This window comes from Bolinopsis microptera, chromosome 13 (assembly GCF_026151205.1).
Source record: "Bolinopsis microptera isolate Bmic1 chromosome 13, MBARI_Bmic_1.0, whole genome shotgun sequence".
NCBI lineage: Eukaryota > Metazoa > Ctenophora > Tentaculata > Lobata > Bolinopsidae > Bolinopsis > Bolinopsis microptera.
In genome coordinates this window covers 5707041-5727739 of record NC_087084.1, presented here as the reverse complement: position 1 = coordinate 5727739, position 20699 = coordinate 5707041, and the positions used below count along the sequence as shown (strand labels likewise).

The 20699-nt window shown below is 38.9% G+C and overlaps 1 protein-coding gene across 1 annotated transcript; it reads right to left on the bottom strand.

The window, feature by feature from the left end:
• Nucleotides 1-477: 477 nt before the first annotated feature.
• Nucleotides 478-18105, bottom strand: LOC134825038 (homeobox ARX homolog alr-1-like). Its single transcript, XM_063837118.1, has 8 exons — nucleotides 17904-18105; nucleotides 17427-17547; nucleotides 10280-10374; nucleotides 9754-9849; nucleotides 8469-8617; nucleotides 8180-8257; nucleotides 4128-4296; nucleotides 478-2200 (listed from the first exon to the last, which is right to left on the bottom strand). The coding sequence occupies exons 1-8, from the start codon at nucleotides 18054-18056 to the stop codon at nucleotides 2075-2077; spliced, it is 987 nt and encodes a 328-aa protein (XP_063693188.1). The 5' UTR covers nucleotides 18057-18105; the 3' UTR covers nucleotides 478-2074.
• Nucleotides 18106-20699: the final 2594 nt, after the last annotated feature.

The window sequence follows — 20699 nt, the reverse complement described above, 5'->3', positions numbered from 1 at the left end:
TCAACCCATCGAGATCGTTGCTCTGCGAAGCAGAGCAACGATCGACGATGCGAAGCAAAAATGCTAGTTCGCGCGGCGCGTCGAAGTCCTCCAATATTTTTTGATACATGTTTCGTATCCCGCCTTCGGCGGCGCGCGCGAAAAGTGGCATGCAACGTATGTCAAAATATTTTTGGACGATGATTCCGTATCACACCCCATGACATAGTATTAGTAGGGTAAAAATGCTCCCCTGGCAAAATATTGGCGAAAACTTGAAACTGTCTCGATCACGTGATATGACCATATAAGGAAGTTAATTTAATTTCTCGATAGGGTTTCAGCGTATGATTTTGATAGGAATTGGGTTAGCCATTAGCCGTTAGGTTATGGTTTTTACCGTACAAAATAACACTTTTGGGAGAAATTTATGGTTAAATTACGACTAACGATATTACGAATTTCATGATGTAATGTAAAAAAGGCACGGGTTTTATTGAAGTAAAACACTAATTTGATCGGTATGGAATCACAAATAATCAAATCACTACAATAAATATATCGTCGAAAAGCAACATAAAAATGAACGATTTAATCTAAGAAATCAGGATAACTAAACAACCAAAAGAACAAACTAGCTTCCACACAAGTATATTATCAACAGATATAACCCAAAGACTTAAGATCAAACATTTTAGGAAATAAGCATATACTATAGTATATATTATAGTATATTATAGTTTACTAGTCGTATTATAGTATATCATTCTATGCTACTATAAGAACATAGTATACTATAGTATACTATAATAGCATACACCTACTTTTTGAAGTTTTTTGGAGTTTCACATGACTAAAAATTATGTGCACCGCAAATTGCAGATAAAGTAATACTTCGGATATTTTAACAAATTCTGTAACGCTTGACCCAAGGATAAAGCAGTTTTTAAAAACATACAAGACTGCTAAACTTTCTATTTACAAATGCAGTACGAATGCTGAGAACTTACTCACAAATTACACTACTAGTTTAACCCGTTAAATTTCATACACTGCTCCTTCCATGCCAAAATTATAAAGAGATGTTTTCTTCGGAGTGCAAAAAGATTGGTCCATCAAGCCATGAACTTTAAAGGAAGGTACATGGTCAATAATGAATAAGGACCTCAGCAACAGCTCCGATTTGTAATCTCAACAACACGAAATATTCAACCTAATAAACTTTAAAACCGGCAACTAAATAGCCTTGGTCCGGAACCAGCGAACTGCAGCAAACGTAGCAAGGTTACTAAGTAACTAACCAGATAGTTAACTGGGTTACTAAGTAACTAACTAGATAGTTAACTGGGTTACTAAGTTACTAACCAGATAGTTAACTGTGTTACTAAGTAACTAACCAGATATTTAACTGGGTTACTAAGTAACTAACCAGATATTTAACTGGGTTACTAAGTAACTAACCAGTTTAATTAGGAGGTCACTAACCCAGTTACTTGGAAACTACCCATGTAGTTGTGGTAACTAAGTTACTAACCTTTTCAACCCTAAACCAATACTCGGTACTGGAGTATAATACATATGTAACCTACCAACCGAAATCAAAACATCAGTGATTACTACGTGTTATACTAATGTTTTTGTAAAATATTCACAGCGGTCTGTTGGTCTTTTAAATTCAGTCAGCTACATTATTTAGCTAGTCAAAAAAGTACTGTCACTGGAAAATCAAAAGTTTGCAACAACCCATACCATCAATACCCGGATTTCAATCCTCTAAAACTACAGTTTCATCATCCAACCCCAACACTTCCAAGATCTATTAAACTAATAGTGGGGTAACTGTGTTTCTAAGAAATTTACAAGAAGCTCTTCACCATGTTCCATCCTTATTAACAAAACAAAAAAAACTCAAATATACTTGAATTGGTCTCCAGCCTTCCAAGCTGAACTTTTACTCTGAATAAAATATCATGAACCGCAGCTGGACAACATGATCTTAATTTCGTTAACCTTGTAGCTTCTCAAAACTCTCACCACTAAATGATACAAGCCTACTCCAATAATAAGAGTCCTGCTCCTTTGCAAAGTTATTTTCTCAAGACTTTACGCCCATCGCGTTGGCGGAAGCGTACTCTTTTGCTTTGTTTCGTAGCATTTCAATGCTTTTCTGACTTTCCACGGACTTCGCTGAGTTCGTGTCAATCACGTTGATTTCTGTGGCCTGAAAATTCAATTTGTTATCACTCAAGTAATCATTGTTACAATTAGTCAAATAATATAAAAGTTCAATAATTAAACTTTAGTCCATTTTTTGTTGGTTACATTTCTCGAGTTCTCACAGTTGTCTTGTTCGACTCAATTAGCCAGGAAAATCTCGGGCTTCTATAATAATCCAGCACACACAAACATAATATAATAATAATACAGATTTCAAGGTTTTCTCTGCCGCCGATCTGCTCGGCTCGGATCTCTCCGCATCCTTAATAAGTTATTAACTTAATGATGCTTGTTCACAATATAATATGTAGTAACTCGCCGGGGCTTTAACTCTAAACTGTAATCTTTTGTAAAATTGAAATTTAGGGGTTCTACAAATTAGCTTAAATTATGTAGCCCAGATCTCAGCTAATTTGAGAGGTCGCGTAGCTTCACGGCTGGGCCAGTAACTTATGCACACGTTACAAGAAGAGTGAGTTGTAAGATCACGTGATCAGGAGTCCAGATAAGTTGAGACACAGGTAATATGGGAAAATTGGGGAACAGATCACGAGTCCGGAGTCACGTGATCAGGAGACAGATCGTCAACATCATTGGTTGTTTTGTGAACTAACTGTCAGTATGCAGACGTTAAACTGAGAATAGTTGGGAGACACCCTTGGGAAAGTTTTGGGTTTAGGCAGATCTACTTGGGGCATTTAATTTTAGACGTGTTTACAGTCTTTAGTCGAGAATTAATTCACTGACTATTGCACTTAGACGCTACTGTCACTGACTCATGAGAAATTCTTTGTCGAGATATTGGGCTGGACAGGACTGAATTCTTCCTTACTCAACCCCGAAATATTGAGGATCATGGGATCTGATTTTCACAGTTTCATTTCCAATAAAGCTCTTGTATCAGTCCTCCACGTGTATAACACATATCTATCTTGAATCATGTACACATTGTAGCTGATCCCCGATATGATTATTAATTCCCAAATCTACCAAGACTAACAAGTGTATTTAAACTCCAATAAAGTCCAATAAAATAACCCGTCACAAATCACGTCAGACTTATCTGATTAAGGTGTGTGTTTTGTTATTCAATCTCATTTGATGACATGAAAATTTCTGATTTTTTCTCAGTAAAATCCGAGTGTATTAAGTATAAATCAGATATTTTCTTGGAAATAAAAACCAGACTTTAAAAAAAACAGTCAACTTCTCTCCAAGTGTTTAATAACAAAATGAGTAATTTTACAGGGGAATTGTGTAGCAGCAGCTCGAGGAGGCTCGGTCATAATAAGTCTAAAGTAGACTGATTAATTAACAGCGAGAGGTTTAGTATTTGAAAACAACATTGAGGTCACGTGGTCAAGTTACTGCTCTGTGATTGGTCAGACGGGGAGGAGGGGCGGTGTGGTTGGTTGATGAGGTTGGTCTAGGTTTATATTTGTCGTATTATTGGATTAAACAATAGCAATCACAATTAATTAGTGGGTTTGGTGCAGGTACAGTCAAATATGAGAGCCCTCTGAGGTGGAAGGCCGTTCGCCGCTAATCTTTACTCGGACAACCATCATGTTGGAAGGAGGCTGGTAACAGTGCGAAAAAGGATTTGAAAGAATGAAGGGACATACATATGGAAACAAAAGTAATGAAGGGACAATAAGGGACATACAAATGTAAAAATAAGGGTGACTGGTGAATGTCACTGATTCGAAGTAGTCGTTTTTGTAAGTGTGTCGTCTTGATATAGATATGTGTGTTGTAAGCAGAGTATATTTATATACGCTCATACGTTGCACAAATTCTGGTGTTTTTATTTTTCTTTCAAAAATGAATCCTTCTGTTTGACAAATTACAAAATCCTTCAAAAGATAAATCCTAGTGTAACGTAACACATAGAACATTAAAATATAAATACTAGTAGTATTGTTACTGACCGGTGACGGAAGAGTGACGGGGGAGGCAGTAAGAGATGGGGTAGAAGTGAGAGGTGAAACGAGGGGTGATCCACCCGCGCTGCAGGTTGTCGTGGTAACTGGGGCCCGGAACCCTCCCATAGACTGGAGACCCTGCATTGACTGCAGCTGGGCCATCGCTTGTAGGAACCTGGGAGAGATAACTTATCAGGAACCTGGAAGAAGTTAGAACTCAAATATTATTAAAGAATAAGTGTAAGAACTCGTACTTATTTACCTAGAATTATTAACTTATTATGAACTCATAATTATTTGCGTACGAATATTTTTATCTAAATTATTGTAATCGCGCTGAAGGTCTTACTTCACCTTTGATTGAGAATTAAGAGTATTTTAACTTTTAGTTTATCATTATTCCAGATTTGTTCTACGCATACAGTTTTGTAATATGCTAGTTTTGTACTGATGGATGAAACTAATCACTGTTAGTGTAAGATAACATGCTCCTTCATAATCTTATCCGTCTATAATTACCAAATTAGACGAAAACTCGGAATTTAAGAAAACTGGCCAGAACAAAATCAACCGGTGCGGTTCATTGAGCTCGTATCATTCAATTAGCCCTCCATAATTACACTGATAATTACAGTGATTATGCAACTTTCTGAGGAAATTCAGGTAAAAATAGGAACTTCCAGACTGCCTGCCTAGGTCGATCCAGACTTCCAGACTACTCTTTCAATAATCTTTGTATTATCACGTGATCACCACGTGACTTCTTGAGTATGCTTTAAGTTAAGTTTCACTTGTCCGTTGGAATCACCACGTGCATACTCCCAGGTGTGAAACATTAATTTGAAACATTTTACTAATAACCGTGGAGCATACCACTGGTAGAGCGGTAGTATAGCCGATAAGATGTTGACATTCCCACATAACTTAGAACAAGTAACACAGGTTCCCACACATACCCTAAATAGTAAATACCACGGGGCTAATGATCTCAAAAGTCGATAAAGTTTCAGGGGTAATAATAAAACACTACCAGGTTATGAAATCGCTCTTCCATGTACCAAAAAAGAGACTTCCAGGTAAAAATAAGACTTGTTCAGCAGAACAGCCGCGGGTGAGTTCATGCGTTACGTCGTAATTAAATTGCAGCCGAGTCAGTATCGTAGGGGTAAACAGTTATTGAATAACTCGATCAAATTAAGTATTATCTTTTAATTTGTGTGCCGTACTGTATAATACGCTATAATATTATTTTATCATCAGATAAGCGGGTCATGAGATGGGTTTTATCGCTTAAATTTAAAACTTTTGGTATTTAAGATGCGTCTCATGCGGTTCACTATCATAATCCAATAATTGCCTTGTGTCGAATATTATTTTAAAATCATTCATATCGCTATTCATGACCGACCAAATATGGAGATGGAACTTGATAATGTACCAAGTGAGAATTCTTGGAACGTTTCGGGGTCCGGGCCAACTATCATATAACATGATTTCAGATTTCGGAGCATGAAATTTAGCGTGACATTTGTTGCTTTTCAAACCAGTGCTCTAAAAGTTAATGTTCTGTTTAATTGAAAAATTAATGACTCCAATAGGCGGCTTGGTCAAGGGCAGTAAATTTAAATTGATATTTAGACCCGAATCCAATTGAATCTAAAACCTGTATTGGTGGAAAATTACAGCACGCCCCTTAACTAGCATACCATGCGGGCCGTTCTTTGATCTGATCGGTCGGTTGCGGACACGTGACGTGTTTGCCGGGGTGTGATTGGCCGAAAAGGGGCCGGGGTTAAACTGAACGTCGATGAAGAGTAGCAAATCTTATTTAGCACTAGATAACCCGATTATCACTGAATTAGCTGTACTGAAAGATGATTGGTAGGTTCAGGTCAGGAGGGGGACACGTGGGCGAAACAGCTGTTTCTGATTGGTTGAGGGAGGCCATTTCATTATTCATACTTACCTAATTAGAATATATATATGTCTAATTATAAACAAAGACATTTTGTAGAGCCGTGAAAAGTGGGGGTTTGAATACCAAGACAAAGTTTCCGGGTGTATTGTCAAAATAAACACTTTAAATGCGATATGGCAATGGTTCAAGTTAAACTTTTTTAAAGATTTTTCTTATTTTTGACATGATAGTAAATTGAATTGAAGGGACTATCGCTTCATTGTATGTCTACATTCTATGGCCTCGTAAACTTAAAGGAAGTTATCGTACCAGAAACAGTTGCAATGATTCATCAATCCGTCACGTTATTTTATGTAGGCCAGACCGTAAATCTCGTGATGTCGTCACCGATTTGGTCAGATTCTAAAGTTGAAATAGATTGATTTAGGATAGTCTGGAATTTCTAGCTTCACATGCTATGAACTAAATTTATGTGACTATCTCTTAAGTTTGAAATATGCACTTTAAAGTTTGATACACCACGGGTAGTGGGTACAAATTAAAGTTTTTAAAAGAATTATCCTAATTTCTTATCAGGCCACTATAATATAGGGAATGAAGTATAGGCCACAGGGTACTAAAGCTGGATAATATGCAGAAATTCCACAAAAGTTACAGTACCACAGACCGTTGCAATAATTTACCAATATATATTAATGAAGACCATACCGCAGAATTCGTGATATCATAAATTTGATGAGATTCTAAAAGGTTAATAGATTAAAAGGCGAAGAAGTTTCCACGTACAAAAGTCCTGGGACCAGGTCACCATACTGCATTACAAATTGTATTCACCACTTCACCTTTTATTTCACTTAGCACTAACAATAAAATCAAACAATTGATTACGTCTTTTAAATAATATCCAGACCTTTTAACTTTCCACGGACAAAACCCCATAAATTCCTGCTCCCAGAGGACCATAGTAAAAACTTTATTCACCATCAACCCCCTTAGCTCACTTAGCACTGACAATAAATTCAAACAGTCGATGACTTCTTGTAAAGAAGCAAGTTTGATTTCAATGGAGGAGGTGAAATGATGTTAATGATCCTATTGCCTCACCACACAAAGGCCTCTGCACTCAACACCCCAAAAATCCCCAACAATATCACTCACACCACATTCAACGACCAGAGGCCCTCTCACCCCGACTCTTAGCCAATGATGAACAGTAAAAATAATTTCAAGAACACAAAGAACATGGGGAGCGCTAGTATTTCTCGAAATAAATTTAATTGGTTTGAGCTAGAGGCGATTAATGCAGGCGCTAAGCAATCAACAAGGCTTTGTTCGGGAGGTCTCCTTCATTAGGGAGAGAGCGTATTTTATTATCCAGAACAAAGAGGTAAATTTTACAGCTCATAAGGTTGTAGAATCTTTAAATCTCTAGATTTTGGGGAGCTCTCAAGTTTAATTGAGTAGAATTATGTTGGATTCGCAAAGATGTTGGGGGAGAATTGGGAGATGTACAAGTGGTCATGGTTTGTGGGGCTCAGTGAAAGTACTTCAAGTTGAAATGTCAGTTTTATAAGATTGGTTTGTAACAAATTGTGACATTCATTTACGTCAAAAATATAAAATCAATCAAAATTACCGGTCATTAAGAGTTTATTAAAAGTTATTTGATATTGTCCAAAAAATTGAGGTTCCAGATTTCAGATTCATCAGAATCCAAATTTATTCCAGTTCTAAAAATAAACTTAATTGAGCAACATGTTACGGTGACTTTCTTATAATTACCAAATTTTGTTTTAAGTACTTAATATTAAGGTGAGGCTATCTCATTAGTGGAATTCTTTTGATGGATAAGCGGGTCGTTTATTAGAGGCTCTAGCAAAACCGCCAGCTACTAAACAAACGGTTTCATTAAGATTTTAAGATGACAACATGGTGTCTCATGTCTGATGATGTTTCAAATAGCTCGAAGAAATTAGGCTTCGGAGCTAGACATTTTGATTTTGAAGGAGAAAAGTTTTGCATTTGTATTTATGGACTAGAACATTCCCGTAATATTCCCAATTTGCGTCATAACCCAGATAACAACAAGTTATGATAGCAGATTAAAAAAGGTGAACTTTATGTACATCTGGTAACTTACGATAAGTCGCCTGGTAGGATGGGCGGGGTGGTGGGTGACATTGTTGGTGACATCATCAGGGCTTGTAGTGCTGCCGCCCTGGAGAGTTGAAAGTATTATTTTTAGAAAACTTTTTATAAAACTTAGTTATCAAAAACCGATTAGTCTTAAAATGAGAAAAATGACCCGCATCCCCTAGGTTTTAGTTTAGGTTGGTCCTCTAGCGGAGTGAACATTTCAAATCCGAGGACCCTTGTAGAATTGGAAATCTAAGTTATCCCCCTTCTCCCTCAGAAACTTCCCCTCATACCTGATGTGTGGGTGAAGTAGTGCTCCAGCTGCGCTCTGAAGGGCGATGTTACCGATGTTGCTCATCAGATTACTGTTGATCAGGTTCTCCGCTGCTGTCTTCGCTTTCTCGTTCTTCCGATGTTTAGCTCGACGATTTTGGAACCACACCTGATGAAATTATTTGTTTAATAAATAGTGGGTAATAAGTGGTAGATAGTGGACAGGAGGTGGTAAATAGTGGACAGGAGGTGGTAAATAGTGGGTAATAAGTGGTAGATAGTGGACAGGAGGTGGTAAATAGAGGACAGGAGGTGGTAAATAGTGGGTAATAAGTGGTAGATAGTGGACAGGAGGTGGTAAATAGTGGATAGTGGGTGGTAAATAGTGGGTAATAAGTGGTAGTAAGTGGACAGGATGTGGTAAATAGTGGACAGGAGGTGGTAAATAGAGGACAGGAGGTTGTAAATAGTGGGTAATAAGTGGTAGATAGTGGACAGGAGGTGGTAAATAGAGGACAGGAGGTGGTAAATAGTGGGTAATAAGTGGTAGATAGTGGACAGGAGGTGGTAAATAGTGGGTAATAAGTGGTAAATAGTGGGTAATAAGTGGTAAATAGTGGACAGGAGGTGGTAAATAGTGGGTAATAAGTGGTAAATAGTGGACAGGAGGTGGTAAATAGTGGGTAATAAGTGGTAAATAGTGGACAGGAGGTGGTAAATAGTGGACAGGAGGTGGTAAATAGTGGATGGTGAGTTGTTCTTGGTGAATTAGGAGTGTTCAATGCTTGTCCGTTCAGAATACATCTAGAATACTGCCACTTTTGGGGACATCTAGTATGCTGATTTTTATAGGTATATTTTCTGGAAATGTTGATGAAAAAAATCAGGTCTTTTTGTCGGTTTATGGTGATTTAGGACGATTTTATTAGTTGATTAAAACTGTGTCCACCGCGTGACCACCATGTTAGAAAATGCAATTCTCATACGAATTAGTTCTGAATAAATGAGATATCTCTATGATAAGGTGCATTTAGTCTTGGTCCACGTGCAAGATATATCCTCAAATCATAAATGTCGTAGGATTGTAGGATAACAGCGTTTTCTCGGGCCAAAGAAATGAAATTTTGATTAATAAGCACGGCAGTAGATGTTATGCAGAAATACAGGGACTCCAATTTAATCAGTGCTAGCTTGAAAAAATAAGCACTTTCAAGCTTCAAAGAACATGGGCCTGGCTGGCTTACAACGAAAATATTGAAAAAAATCATGAGTAAAGATTTCAAACACAAGGGAATGTTTTCAAACCTGGACTCGGGCTTCTGTGAGTTTGTGTTTGTTAGCAAGTTCTTCTCTGGTGAAGATGTCGGGGTAGTGGGTAGTCGCAAAGACTTGTTCTAACTCCTGATAGGGTGTTAAATGTCAAACACAAGGAAATATTTTACATGTTTTAATTGGTAGCTAATGGTTACTAATCTTAACTTATGGTAACTAATGGTTACTTAATTGGTAACGAATAGTAACTAATGGCTACTTATGGTAAATTATGGTAAGTAATTGTAACTAATGGTTACTGATGGTAACTTATGGTAACTTATGGTAACTAATGGTAACTAATGGTAACTTATGGTAACTAATGGTTACTTTATTAGTAACTAATGGAAACTAATGGTTACTAATGGTTACTTAATTTGTAAATAATGGTTACTAATGGTAACTTATGGTAACTAATTGTTACTTAATTGGTAATAAATGGTTATTAATGGTAACTTATGGTAACTAATTGTAACTAATGGTAACTAATGGTTACTTATGGTTACTTATGGTTACTTACATCAAGTTGAGCCTGGGTGAAAGTGTGTCTGTTCCTCCACTTTCTCTGTTTGCCGTCTGAATCTGTACCAGGGGACATACCACTCTCACCGCTATCTGAACAAGTAGGTTGGTTACCAACTAGGTTACCAACTAGGTTACTATCTAGGTTACTAACTACGAGTAACTAGGTTACTAACTTACCTACTAGGCTAGTTTTATTTCTACCTCATCCCAATTTTGCCTTTTTTAGGCTGCCCGAATGAGGTAAAATGAGGTTGACCCCCCCTCTCCCCCAGTTTTAAAGCCGTATTAGGAAATACTCACATCTACCCGTGATATAACATACACCTTTACACAGCATTGTTTTCACACTCCCCCATGAGATTACCCACGGCAAAGTGACTCACACAGATTTAGGGTCTAGGTTGAACTTTAAGGTTGAATATTCAGGAGAAACAATAGCCTCCATTAAAAACCTGTCTATCCCACTCTCCCACAGGAAGGCTCACAGTACCTACACCTACTCAGCACATTATCTTCAAAACAAACGACTTTTGTCAAGTATGACCTGTCCGGTAAACCCCCCCCCCCACCCTTAGTTCAAATCCCCTCCCGTTCAACCCCTCAGTTCAAATCCCCCACCTTCAGTTCAAACCCCGTTCCCATTCAACCCCTCAGTTCAGACCCCCGGTTCCAGCCACCATCTCCACGTTGACGCCTACTCGGCCGGTTTTCAATTCAACTACATTACTAATGACCAGGACTAACACGTACATAACCCGCTCTTATTCGAGAACAAAAGCTCTGTCTTGCGTGCGAGGAGGGCATTGCCCAATCAGGGGAGGTTATTCCCCGCTGATAGCCAATGAGCGGGCGGCATTTAGAGGGCTAGCAGGGAGAAAAGTAGAGATGATTAACGCTTTGTTTCCAAATTAAGGGTTTGAATCGAGGGTATCTCCGCACGCTATACATTTATTCATTCGAGATATATTCTTACCATTCATAAACTTGTATATATTTATTTGATTATAAGAGGTGATGTCACGTGGGGTGATTTCGGCTGATTTGATTGGTCGAGATGTGGATTAGTGGGTTGTGATTGGTTAGACCGGGATTGAAGCACTGGTTTAGTAGAATTATTGGGCATTGTCAAAAAACAAAGACTATATTAAATAGAGGGTGGGTAGTGTGGCTTGTTATGTAGGAGAGATGTGTTAAAACGGAGAGAGGAGGGGGGGAGGGAGACCTGACCACAGTGGCCACCATATAACAGCCCTTAAATTACCTCAAAGTAACCGTGAAATAACCACCAGGCAGTCAATATGTAGCCTTCAAACAGCCACTAAGTGACCACTACACGTGACAACTACATGTAGCCTTACCTCATCAATGTGTAGCCACTACCCAGCCTTAACTCCTTAACTACTTAACTACCCACAAAATATCCACCAGTTGCTGCCCCCCCCCCCCCTGAACAGCCTTGAAAAGTTGCCGTCCCCCTTAAAACTTGACCTCCACCTAATTGCTAATGTCAAGGATACCAATTGAGTTTAGAACAGGTCGTAATGGCCGGAAACTCAATAACCCTCCCCAGTCGCCACATACTTTATCTTACCAAGGACATACTTTACAATACCCCCACCAAGGACAACATGACAGATTCAATCAATATTTCTTATTGCTGTTCTGATTACACAGTGATTGCAAGTTTATTTTGGTGACTAAGTTTGAGGCTGTTAAATTAGTTCATTGCATTGAAAATTGGATTTTCTGCCACTGGTATTGAATTTAACGGCAAACATTCGGAGAAAATCAACTCACGAGGTAGTATATCTTAGTGGGTCATCGGGAAATATAGGAAAAAATTCAATTATCGATAAGAATTTCATAAATTAAGTTATTCCATTATTCCAAAATCATTCCTGGGAATCGGTACCCACATATTTTGGCAAAAGCAAATTACAATGTTCTGAGTTCCCGTTTATGACAGGGCTTATTCATTATATGCAGCTGTTTTGTAAACACTTCGGTAACTTTGGGGTGACATGGTTGATGGTTGCTTTGATAAAAAAGTCCGGTAAAAAAGGATGTGTAATAATTTATGTTCGTTACGCTTGTGAGGATATGGGTATTCGGAAGAACTCAGCTGCCAGAAACGATATAAACGATAACAAAAACCAGGTGATTTTTATCTATAATGTTAACAAGAATTAATACTGGTTCTCAGAGTGGGTAAGAAGAAGCCATTTTGAGATGTGTGTTATACTTATAGATTTATAGCTTTATAAGCTGGGACTGGTGAATTATCAGATTATGGCTAAGCTGGATTGAGTGGATGACCAACTACTTAATATTTGCGTGGTCTGCTTTCTGGTTTACTTTCTTATCTGGTATATATACAGATACTGGGGTCATCTTCAAAGAGAGGGAAGGTCCATAAGTTGGTGACTTGAACAGATTATTTTAACAGCCAGTCACGCATATCAGCAATTTCGATCATGTGACTCAAAATTTCAGTTTTCCTATCAATATATCAATACTGATTTGTGAACTTCTTTTGCAAAGTGCTCAAATGATATTATTTATATTAATAAGGAGCAAGTATACGATTTCAAAAAGACTGAATATTCAGTTGAATATTTAATTTACTTTGTTCCGATCGCAAATACATACACATTAAAGATAAGACGATAAAATTATCACATTTTCCCTCTATCATTTCTATCCAATGTGCATATATCAAAATTTATATTAAACGTGCGCCTCATTATTTCAAAGTTTCGTCTGGTAAATACCCTCAGGGTCTGAGACCCAATGAGGCCGGCCGGCACTAATTACATGAAATAATAATTAGCCGTCTGTACTTGTTATTCGATTAAAAGTTGAGGAAACGAATTATACCACTTGGAATGAAGGGGGAGAAGAAGGAAGGAGGAACAGATATATACGTTTTAAATCGTAACTCTCTGAGATTACCAATTATCAAATACCCATGTTGTTGCACTTATAGTTATAGTGCTGTGGAGTATTGAGGGGGGGTAGACAACGGTAATGAAGTGATATTTTATTCTGATTAAAAGTTGCGTCTTTTCCATGAGAATATAATTGCATAACGATGAGCTAACTCAAACACATTAACCTGATTCAATAAGAACAGATAATGGAGCAACGAGCAAGATTCGGAGGATTTGTCTTGATCCTCATCTTTATCACTTACCACTTAAAATTACGTCAAAGTTGATAAAAATTACGTTTACTTTTCCGGCATGTCACCAAATCAGTCGATGATGATGATGATGATGATGATAACTCATTATATCTCATGACGATTTGATAAGTATCTCCAAATTATCAAGTTAGAACCAAATAAGTGTCAGGTGAAGTCTGGTGCTCCTCATGATCGTGAGCCAAACGTCGGCCCCTAAAACCAAACCAGACAGAAAATGTCAACTAAGGGGGGACCTGCTGTTTTTACAGATTTTTAAGACAACTTAATACAGATATTACTGGTGATCCGGGTTTAATTTAGCCAAAAAACCCCCACGTTTCTAGTACTCCTCGCAGGTTTCTAGTACCAAGGTGTTAAATCTCTCGCCGAAATTAAACGCCCGAAAACAATTATTGAATTTAAGATTTTAGTTCTACGTGTCTGCCCAGTTGCAGTACTTTAACTACTAAAACTATATTATATACTATATTATATACTATATTAAATACTATATTATATGCTAGGATGATCTCGTGATGCACTATAGGCCTCATTTTCGGTGCGTTTTCAACTATCATCCTTGTGTCGTTAGCCTGCCTTGAAAATTATCAGAAACGCTAGAGAAATACTGAAATCTTCTCCTCACGATTTACGTAATATATGTGGTTAAGTTCTACAGAGAGCTAACATTAGGGGGGTAATTTTAAAAATTATTGGAAAAAATCCGATTGAATTATTTCAAGTACTTGCTCGGGGGTATGATTTAAAATATAGTGCAGTAATTTAAAAGATAGTGTAGTAATTTCTAAATTTGGCCGGTAAGGAAACTGATTTTGGGTTGGAGAGGAGGCCGTCAAAGGGAACCTGGTTCTAGTTCAACGGGTGTTTTAACGACCTCTCCAGCATTGTGACAAATTAGAATTAGAAAGTGTGTTTCCGAGTTCTGGTAAATATTTCAGTTAACTAAAACGGACCGTGAACATGGACCGGGTTTCAATGGTGTAGGTAGGCACGGTAAATCACGGTAAATCACGGTAAATCACGGTTTTACTGTACTGACTTTGTTGTTGGCGAGGATCAACAAATGAAATTTTTTCAAAAGAAGTTTAAAAAAGCTGGAAGTTTCAATTCAGCAGTTGTGTTACGGCACATCGAGGGAAATCATTCCTTTGTGGCTGATTGTGATTTATCAGTTGTACGCCTGCTTTTTTATAAACACAAAGGCTTACAACTACAAACAACCTACCTATAAAACCTCAAAACGATGTGATCATCGCAAACTATTTATGTTTGTAAAGTCAAATAGTACAAGACCGTGCGGGACCGATCCAGTAGTGGGTATTTAAATATGATGTAATTATACTGCAAGGTGACCAGCCGGACCGGTATCAGCTTGGATTCCACAGATCAACCAGTCGTTAAATCTCCATTACGAGAAACCTTTTGAAGTTTGAATATGTAAAAGTTGTTACTGGTGACCAATAAATATAAAGCTTTGATGGTGGTACTGAAATCTGCACCCTGCATCCCCCTGCATGCATTCAGACGCAATCAAGTCTCAAGATGTCATCATTAGTGATTTGTGTAAAATAATTGGTATTAAAACCTTAAAATTATGGCAATATATATTTGGGTGGCATTTGTTCATAGCATTGATTCTGATGTACAAGCGACAATAAATGTCATATTCTCGGTATTTTTTCTGTAGTAAACATGAAGTGGGATAAAATGCACGTTATATCTCCCCGGATAAAGTTGACGCAATAAATAAGTTGTTTAACCAACTTACAGAAAACTAGTGCATATCTACCCCGGAATCTATCATGAATCAGGTACTAAATCACTCTATATCACCCGATATAACCCCCAACTCTCATAATATCCCCGACCTGTTAAAGTCTGAACATAGCGGACCGATTAAAGTCCTCCCCGTATTAAAGTCCTCCCCGTATTAAAGTTCTCCCCGTATTAAAGTCCTCCCCGTATTAAAGTCATCCCCGTATTAAAGTCCTCCCCGTATTAAAGTCCTCCCCGTATTAAAGTTCTCCCCGTATTAAAGTCCTCCCCGTATTAAAGTCCTCCTCGTATTAAAGTCCTCCCCGTATTAAAGTTCTCCCCGTATTAAAGTCCTCCTCGTATTAAAGTCCTCCCCGTATTAAAGTTCTCCCCGTATTAAAGTCCTCCCCGTATTAAAGTCCTCCCCGTATTAAAGTCCTCCTCTCATTTAAGTCTAAACAACGGACCTGTTATCGTCCTCTCCCAATCCCCACGTACACCCGACTATTATGAAACGATATTTAATTTCCGGTGTGTTCTCTCTCTCTCTCTCTGCTCAAATGTGTTATTATTATTATTGTGCTAATTTAACAAATTGGTGTCCTCATTGGGGTAGCAGCCAAGCTAGAATGTGCAATAATTTAATACAATAAAACTTCATAACCGCGGTGCCGGACGTGATAACGAGCACTATGGTGGAGTGCTAGGATAGTGTCTGAACCATTACTTTTACTAATACTAGGTTACCAGGTTCCCAGGGTACAGTGGTGGTAACCAGGTAACCTGGTTACCACCCCTGTTACCAGGTAACCAGGTTACCAGGTTACCAGGTTGTTACCAGGTTGAGGTACTCCCGTCTGACTAATCAGAGGGAGCTCCATTGAAAATGCTGCACGTTATTCTGGTTTTATTAATTACCAGAAGATTGGGATATTTAGTGGAAGATGGTGAAGAAAGGTGGACTGGACAACGAAACCGATATAATATAATACGAACTAATTTACGTCTTGCCAAATAAATCACTATATTACTTCAACACATTAATCTCCGTTTTTACGACTATAATAACCTATATAATCTACGTAATATAGCTATAATTTATGTTATAAATATAAATTAGCTATTATTACAGGGATGTCAAAGTAAAAGTAGGCACAATGCTCGAAACAAAGAACCTTGGCAGGGAGTGAGTCATTCCGACAGGATGGACAACCGGTAATGCATCCTAATTGCATAAAACAGTAATAATAATTGACAGAATTATAACGTGAGACGGACGAATAAGAGAGGGAGCTGAGTAGCACGTGATATGTTGGGACCAGTGAGATTGGAGAGATTCGCCCACGTGCAGATGGAGATACTGAACAGGAATATCATAATGGTACAGGGCGATCGGAAACAAGAAGATTGTCAAAAATTAGTGGGATAGTCACTCGAGTGAGATCCTAGGCAAGAGATACCACGACAAATTAAATCTATAGGATAAGAGTCCACCAGTTACATATTATATTAATATATAATGATAATATACAAATATAAGAATTACAAGTCGAGATATCCGCTGCCTCTCACGAAACCTTTCGTTCAATTCAAGGGCAATTCACGGGTTCGAGAAGCCGTCGTTTTGGGTTTGGGAAACCTTTCGCATTTGGCGACTAGCTGCAGGAACCCAAAAATTAAACTATTAAAGACAGGGTCATCAGAAAAATTAAGATTCGTATTGTTGTTGTGTTTCCTTCGGAGACTGTCTGTGATTAGGCGCTGTTGTAAAATGTGTGAAGAAACCATTGAGCCTCCTGGGTATGCGGCTTCGTGAAGTTAGGGGCCGACTATAAACTCCTACTCAGCTGGCTTTATCGGGCAGAAACGAGTACTTAGGTAGCATTTATCGGGGGAGAAGGAGAGGGAGAAGGAGAGAGAAACCCATGTTTAAGGAGGGGGAAGGAGGTGGAGAACTTGGATAGAACCAAGTGTTCAGTCATTAGTCGTACTTGGGTAGGTTTCGGGAGAAGAGAGAGAACTTATAAGAGAAGGAGGAGGCTTATCTAGACAAGCTTTTTCTAGACAAACAGCAACATGTTTTTATGCCGAACTCAATCAGGTCATGGACTAATTAACTGACTACTTATCTTAAACGCTATATAAGACCATTAAATAATTAACCAATTAGCTGGCTAAATACCTGATTTGACAGGGCTGCCGAGGCGGTGGTGGGAGCTGTGGAGCATGATCTTGTTATCGTGTTTTGTCTGGGTCAGGTAGGGGTGCACTGCCTCCTGCTGCTGGTTGTTCTCTCTCTTCATCTGGGAGATTAGTGTGTTAATTGTGTTAATTAAGTTATTTGTTAATTAGTGGGGTCTATTCAGATTATTGCACCTGGGTTTTTTTTTCTCTGCTAAACTTAGATGTGAAAAGTCGAATTGTTGTCAACAACAAAACACCTCAAACGGTCTAGACAAACCAGCCAAAATTCCAGGTCACACCGATCTCCGATAAGAAAGCGAAATCTTTCCAATAAATACAACAAAATCTAATTAAATCGGAGGTGTGCCACTACCACCTCGGTACCAAGCCACGTAATTATCACCCAACTCTAACCTAATCACCCCTATTACCTAATCACCTTAATTACCAATTATCAAATTACAAATTATCTCACCTCAGTGAAGATATCGGGACGGCTGTTGAACTCCTTGAAGCCGAGCAGACCCTCGATGTTGTAAGTCACTGAGTTATCTGCTCCTTTAAGGAGGGGTTCAGACTTTATCAGGGGGATCACCGACTCCGAGCTTCTTTGTACGCTTTCCGTCATGATGAAACCTTAGAAATTTAAATGGTTATATATTGTTGATGAATATTAATTGATTAATTGGGTGTTTTGGTAGATTTTTTGATTTTGTGGGTGTTTTCGGTAGCGGTGTGAGATGAAGTGGAAAGGAAATTGGGATTGAGTCGGGCAAGAAACTTTAAAAGATATGACCAGTAAATTTTGCAACATTGCTGAGAGTTATTGCGAAGTTTAAACAAATAATCGTATATTGATACAAATACAACGGCCCCCAGTACTGAAGAAGCCGTATTCGCGCACGTATATCAAAAGATTTACAATAATTGAAAATAAGAATTATCAAATTACAAATTTACAATTCGAGGTATAGACACACTAAGTACTGGTTCGGGCCTGGTCAACACCGGGGAAGCGCCAAGAAACTTAATAACTTGACACCGAATGGAGTAAATTAAGAAATTACAGCAATCACAATTAATTTAGTAACTCCGTCAAGTGACGGATCAGGCCGAGAAAGACTTGACGAACTTCGTGCTAGAAACTAGGGGGCAGCAAACTAGAAACTAGGGAGGCAACACATTAGAAACTAGGGAGGCAACACACTACAAACTAGGGAGGTAACACACTAGAAACTAGGGAGGCAACACACTAGAAACTAGGGAGGCAACACACTACAAACTAGGGGGCAACACACTAGAAACTAGGGAGGCAACACACTAGAGACTAGGGAGGCAACACACTAGAAACTAGGGAAGCAACACATTATAAACTAGGGAGGCAACACACTACAAACTAGGGGGCAACACACGAGAAACTAGGGAGGCAACACACTAGAGACTAGGGAGGCAACACACTAGAAACTAGGGAGGCAACACACTAGAAACTAGGGAGGCAACACATTATAAACTAGGGAGGCAACACACTTCAAACTAGGGAGGCAACACACACTAGAAACTAGGGAGGCAACATACACTAGAAACTAGGGAGGCAACACACTAGAAACTAAGGAGGCAACACACTAGAAACTAAGGAGGCACCACACTACAAACTAGGGGGCAACACACTAGAAACTAGGGAGGCAACACACTACAAACTAGGGGGCAACACACTAGACACTAAGGAGGCAACACACTACAAACTAGGGGGGCAACACACTAGAAACTAGGGAGGCAACACACTAGAAACTAGGGAGGTAACAAACACTAGAAAATAAGGAAGCAACACACTAGAAACTAGGGAGGCAACACACACTAGAAACTAGGGAGGCAACACACACTAGAAACTAGGGAGGCAACACACTAGAAACTAAGGAGGCAACACACTAGAAACTAGGGAGGCAACACACACTAGAGGTGAGATTCCTCATCTAACTTTATCCCTAATTAAAGCTAGAAACACTAAGCCTTACAATCAACACGGAATCGTAGACGGACACTGATTTCCAACCACAGTGGGGTCTGAGATCTGATGTTTATAATTATAATTAGGATACTGTAGCCGCCCCCAGGGTGTCCTCGGTACGAAGATTAATTGCCACCCCACTTATACCAGTGAAACACTCCCCCACTTCCTGTTTACCGACCACAACATCGCTAACAACTCTGGAAAACAAACGAAAACCAGCAAATACTAATAATGTTCTTAACCATCAAGTTAACTACAAACTCAAACAAGCTTCAGGTCAGGAACCAATGAGGTGGTAGAAGTGGGAATCAGCGGCCAATCAGGGGCCAGCAAACAGTCACGTGATAGATGTCGGGTGAATAAGCCCATCAGGTTAATCAAGATGGTTTGCTTAGTTTTTCTATTTTAAGTGGAGAGGAGGACAATTGCAGAAAGTTTGCACGAATTATTATAGTAATGTGGACACACGGGATATCTCACCAAAGCGTTACTACACGTGCGTCACTGCATGAACTCTCAATTTGAAACAGATGGCTGGAGTCTAATTTGCTAAGTTCTAAAACAAGGATCAAACTAATAACCAGCCCGAACGTGTACCTCTAAAATCTGGGGAACATTTCTTCTCGCTCCAACTTTCACTGCCAATCAACTGCGAAATAACAGTCTACTGCCCTAAAAAGCACCATGACCCTGAACAATCTCCTCCTCTCTCTCTCCCCGGGATAACGCACGCGCCTAGCGTAGTTCGACATAATTGACATGGAATTCTGCTCTCTGATTGGTCGGTTGGTGCGTGACGTCATCGCCCACGTGCCACGATTGGTGGATTGCGGGCTACGTCACGTGAGCAACCCACGTGACCTGGCCCTACTGAGTAGCAGATTTAGTTTCCTTTGTAAAGGAGCTAGCAGTAGGGAGAGATATATTACTGCACTTGATAACATGGGCAGGGGATCTCACTAAAAGGGCAACAATCGCGGTGCGGACGACAAATTGACGCTATAAGTATGGATCTGTTACTGATACAACTCTAATCAATCATCTCATCAATTAATGACGATTTGTTATCCAATAATACTACTATTGTCCGCTGTGACATAAACGAGGAGGGAGATATAACCTAGTAGCAGCTCGTTGCTTGTTACCGATCACCAATCACATCACTCTGCAGAAAGCAAACCTCTACTACTATTACTACTATTACAAATTTTCGACAGATCTTGATTCTTGAGAAATTGGAAGCGCAAACTTGTTCTGAAGGTT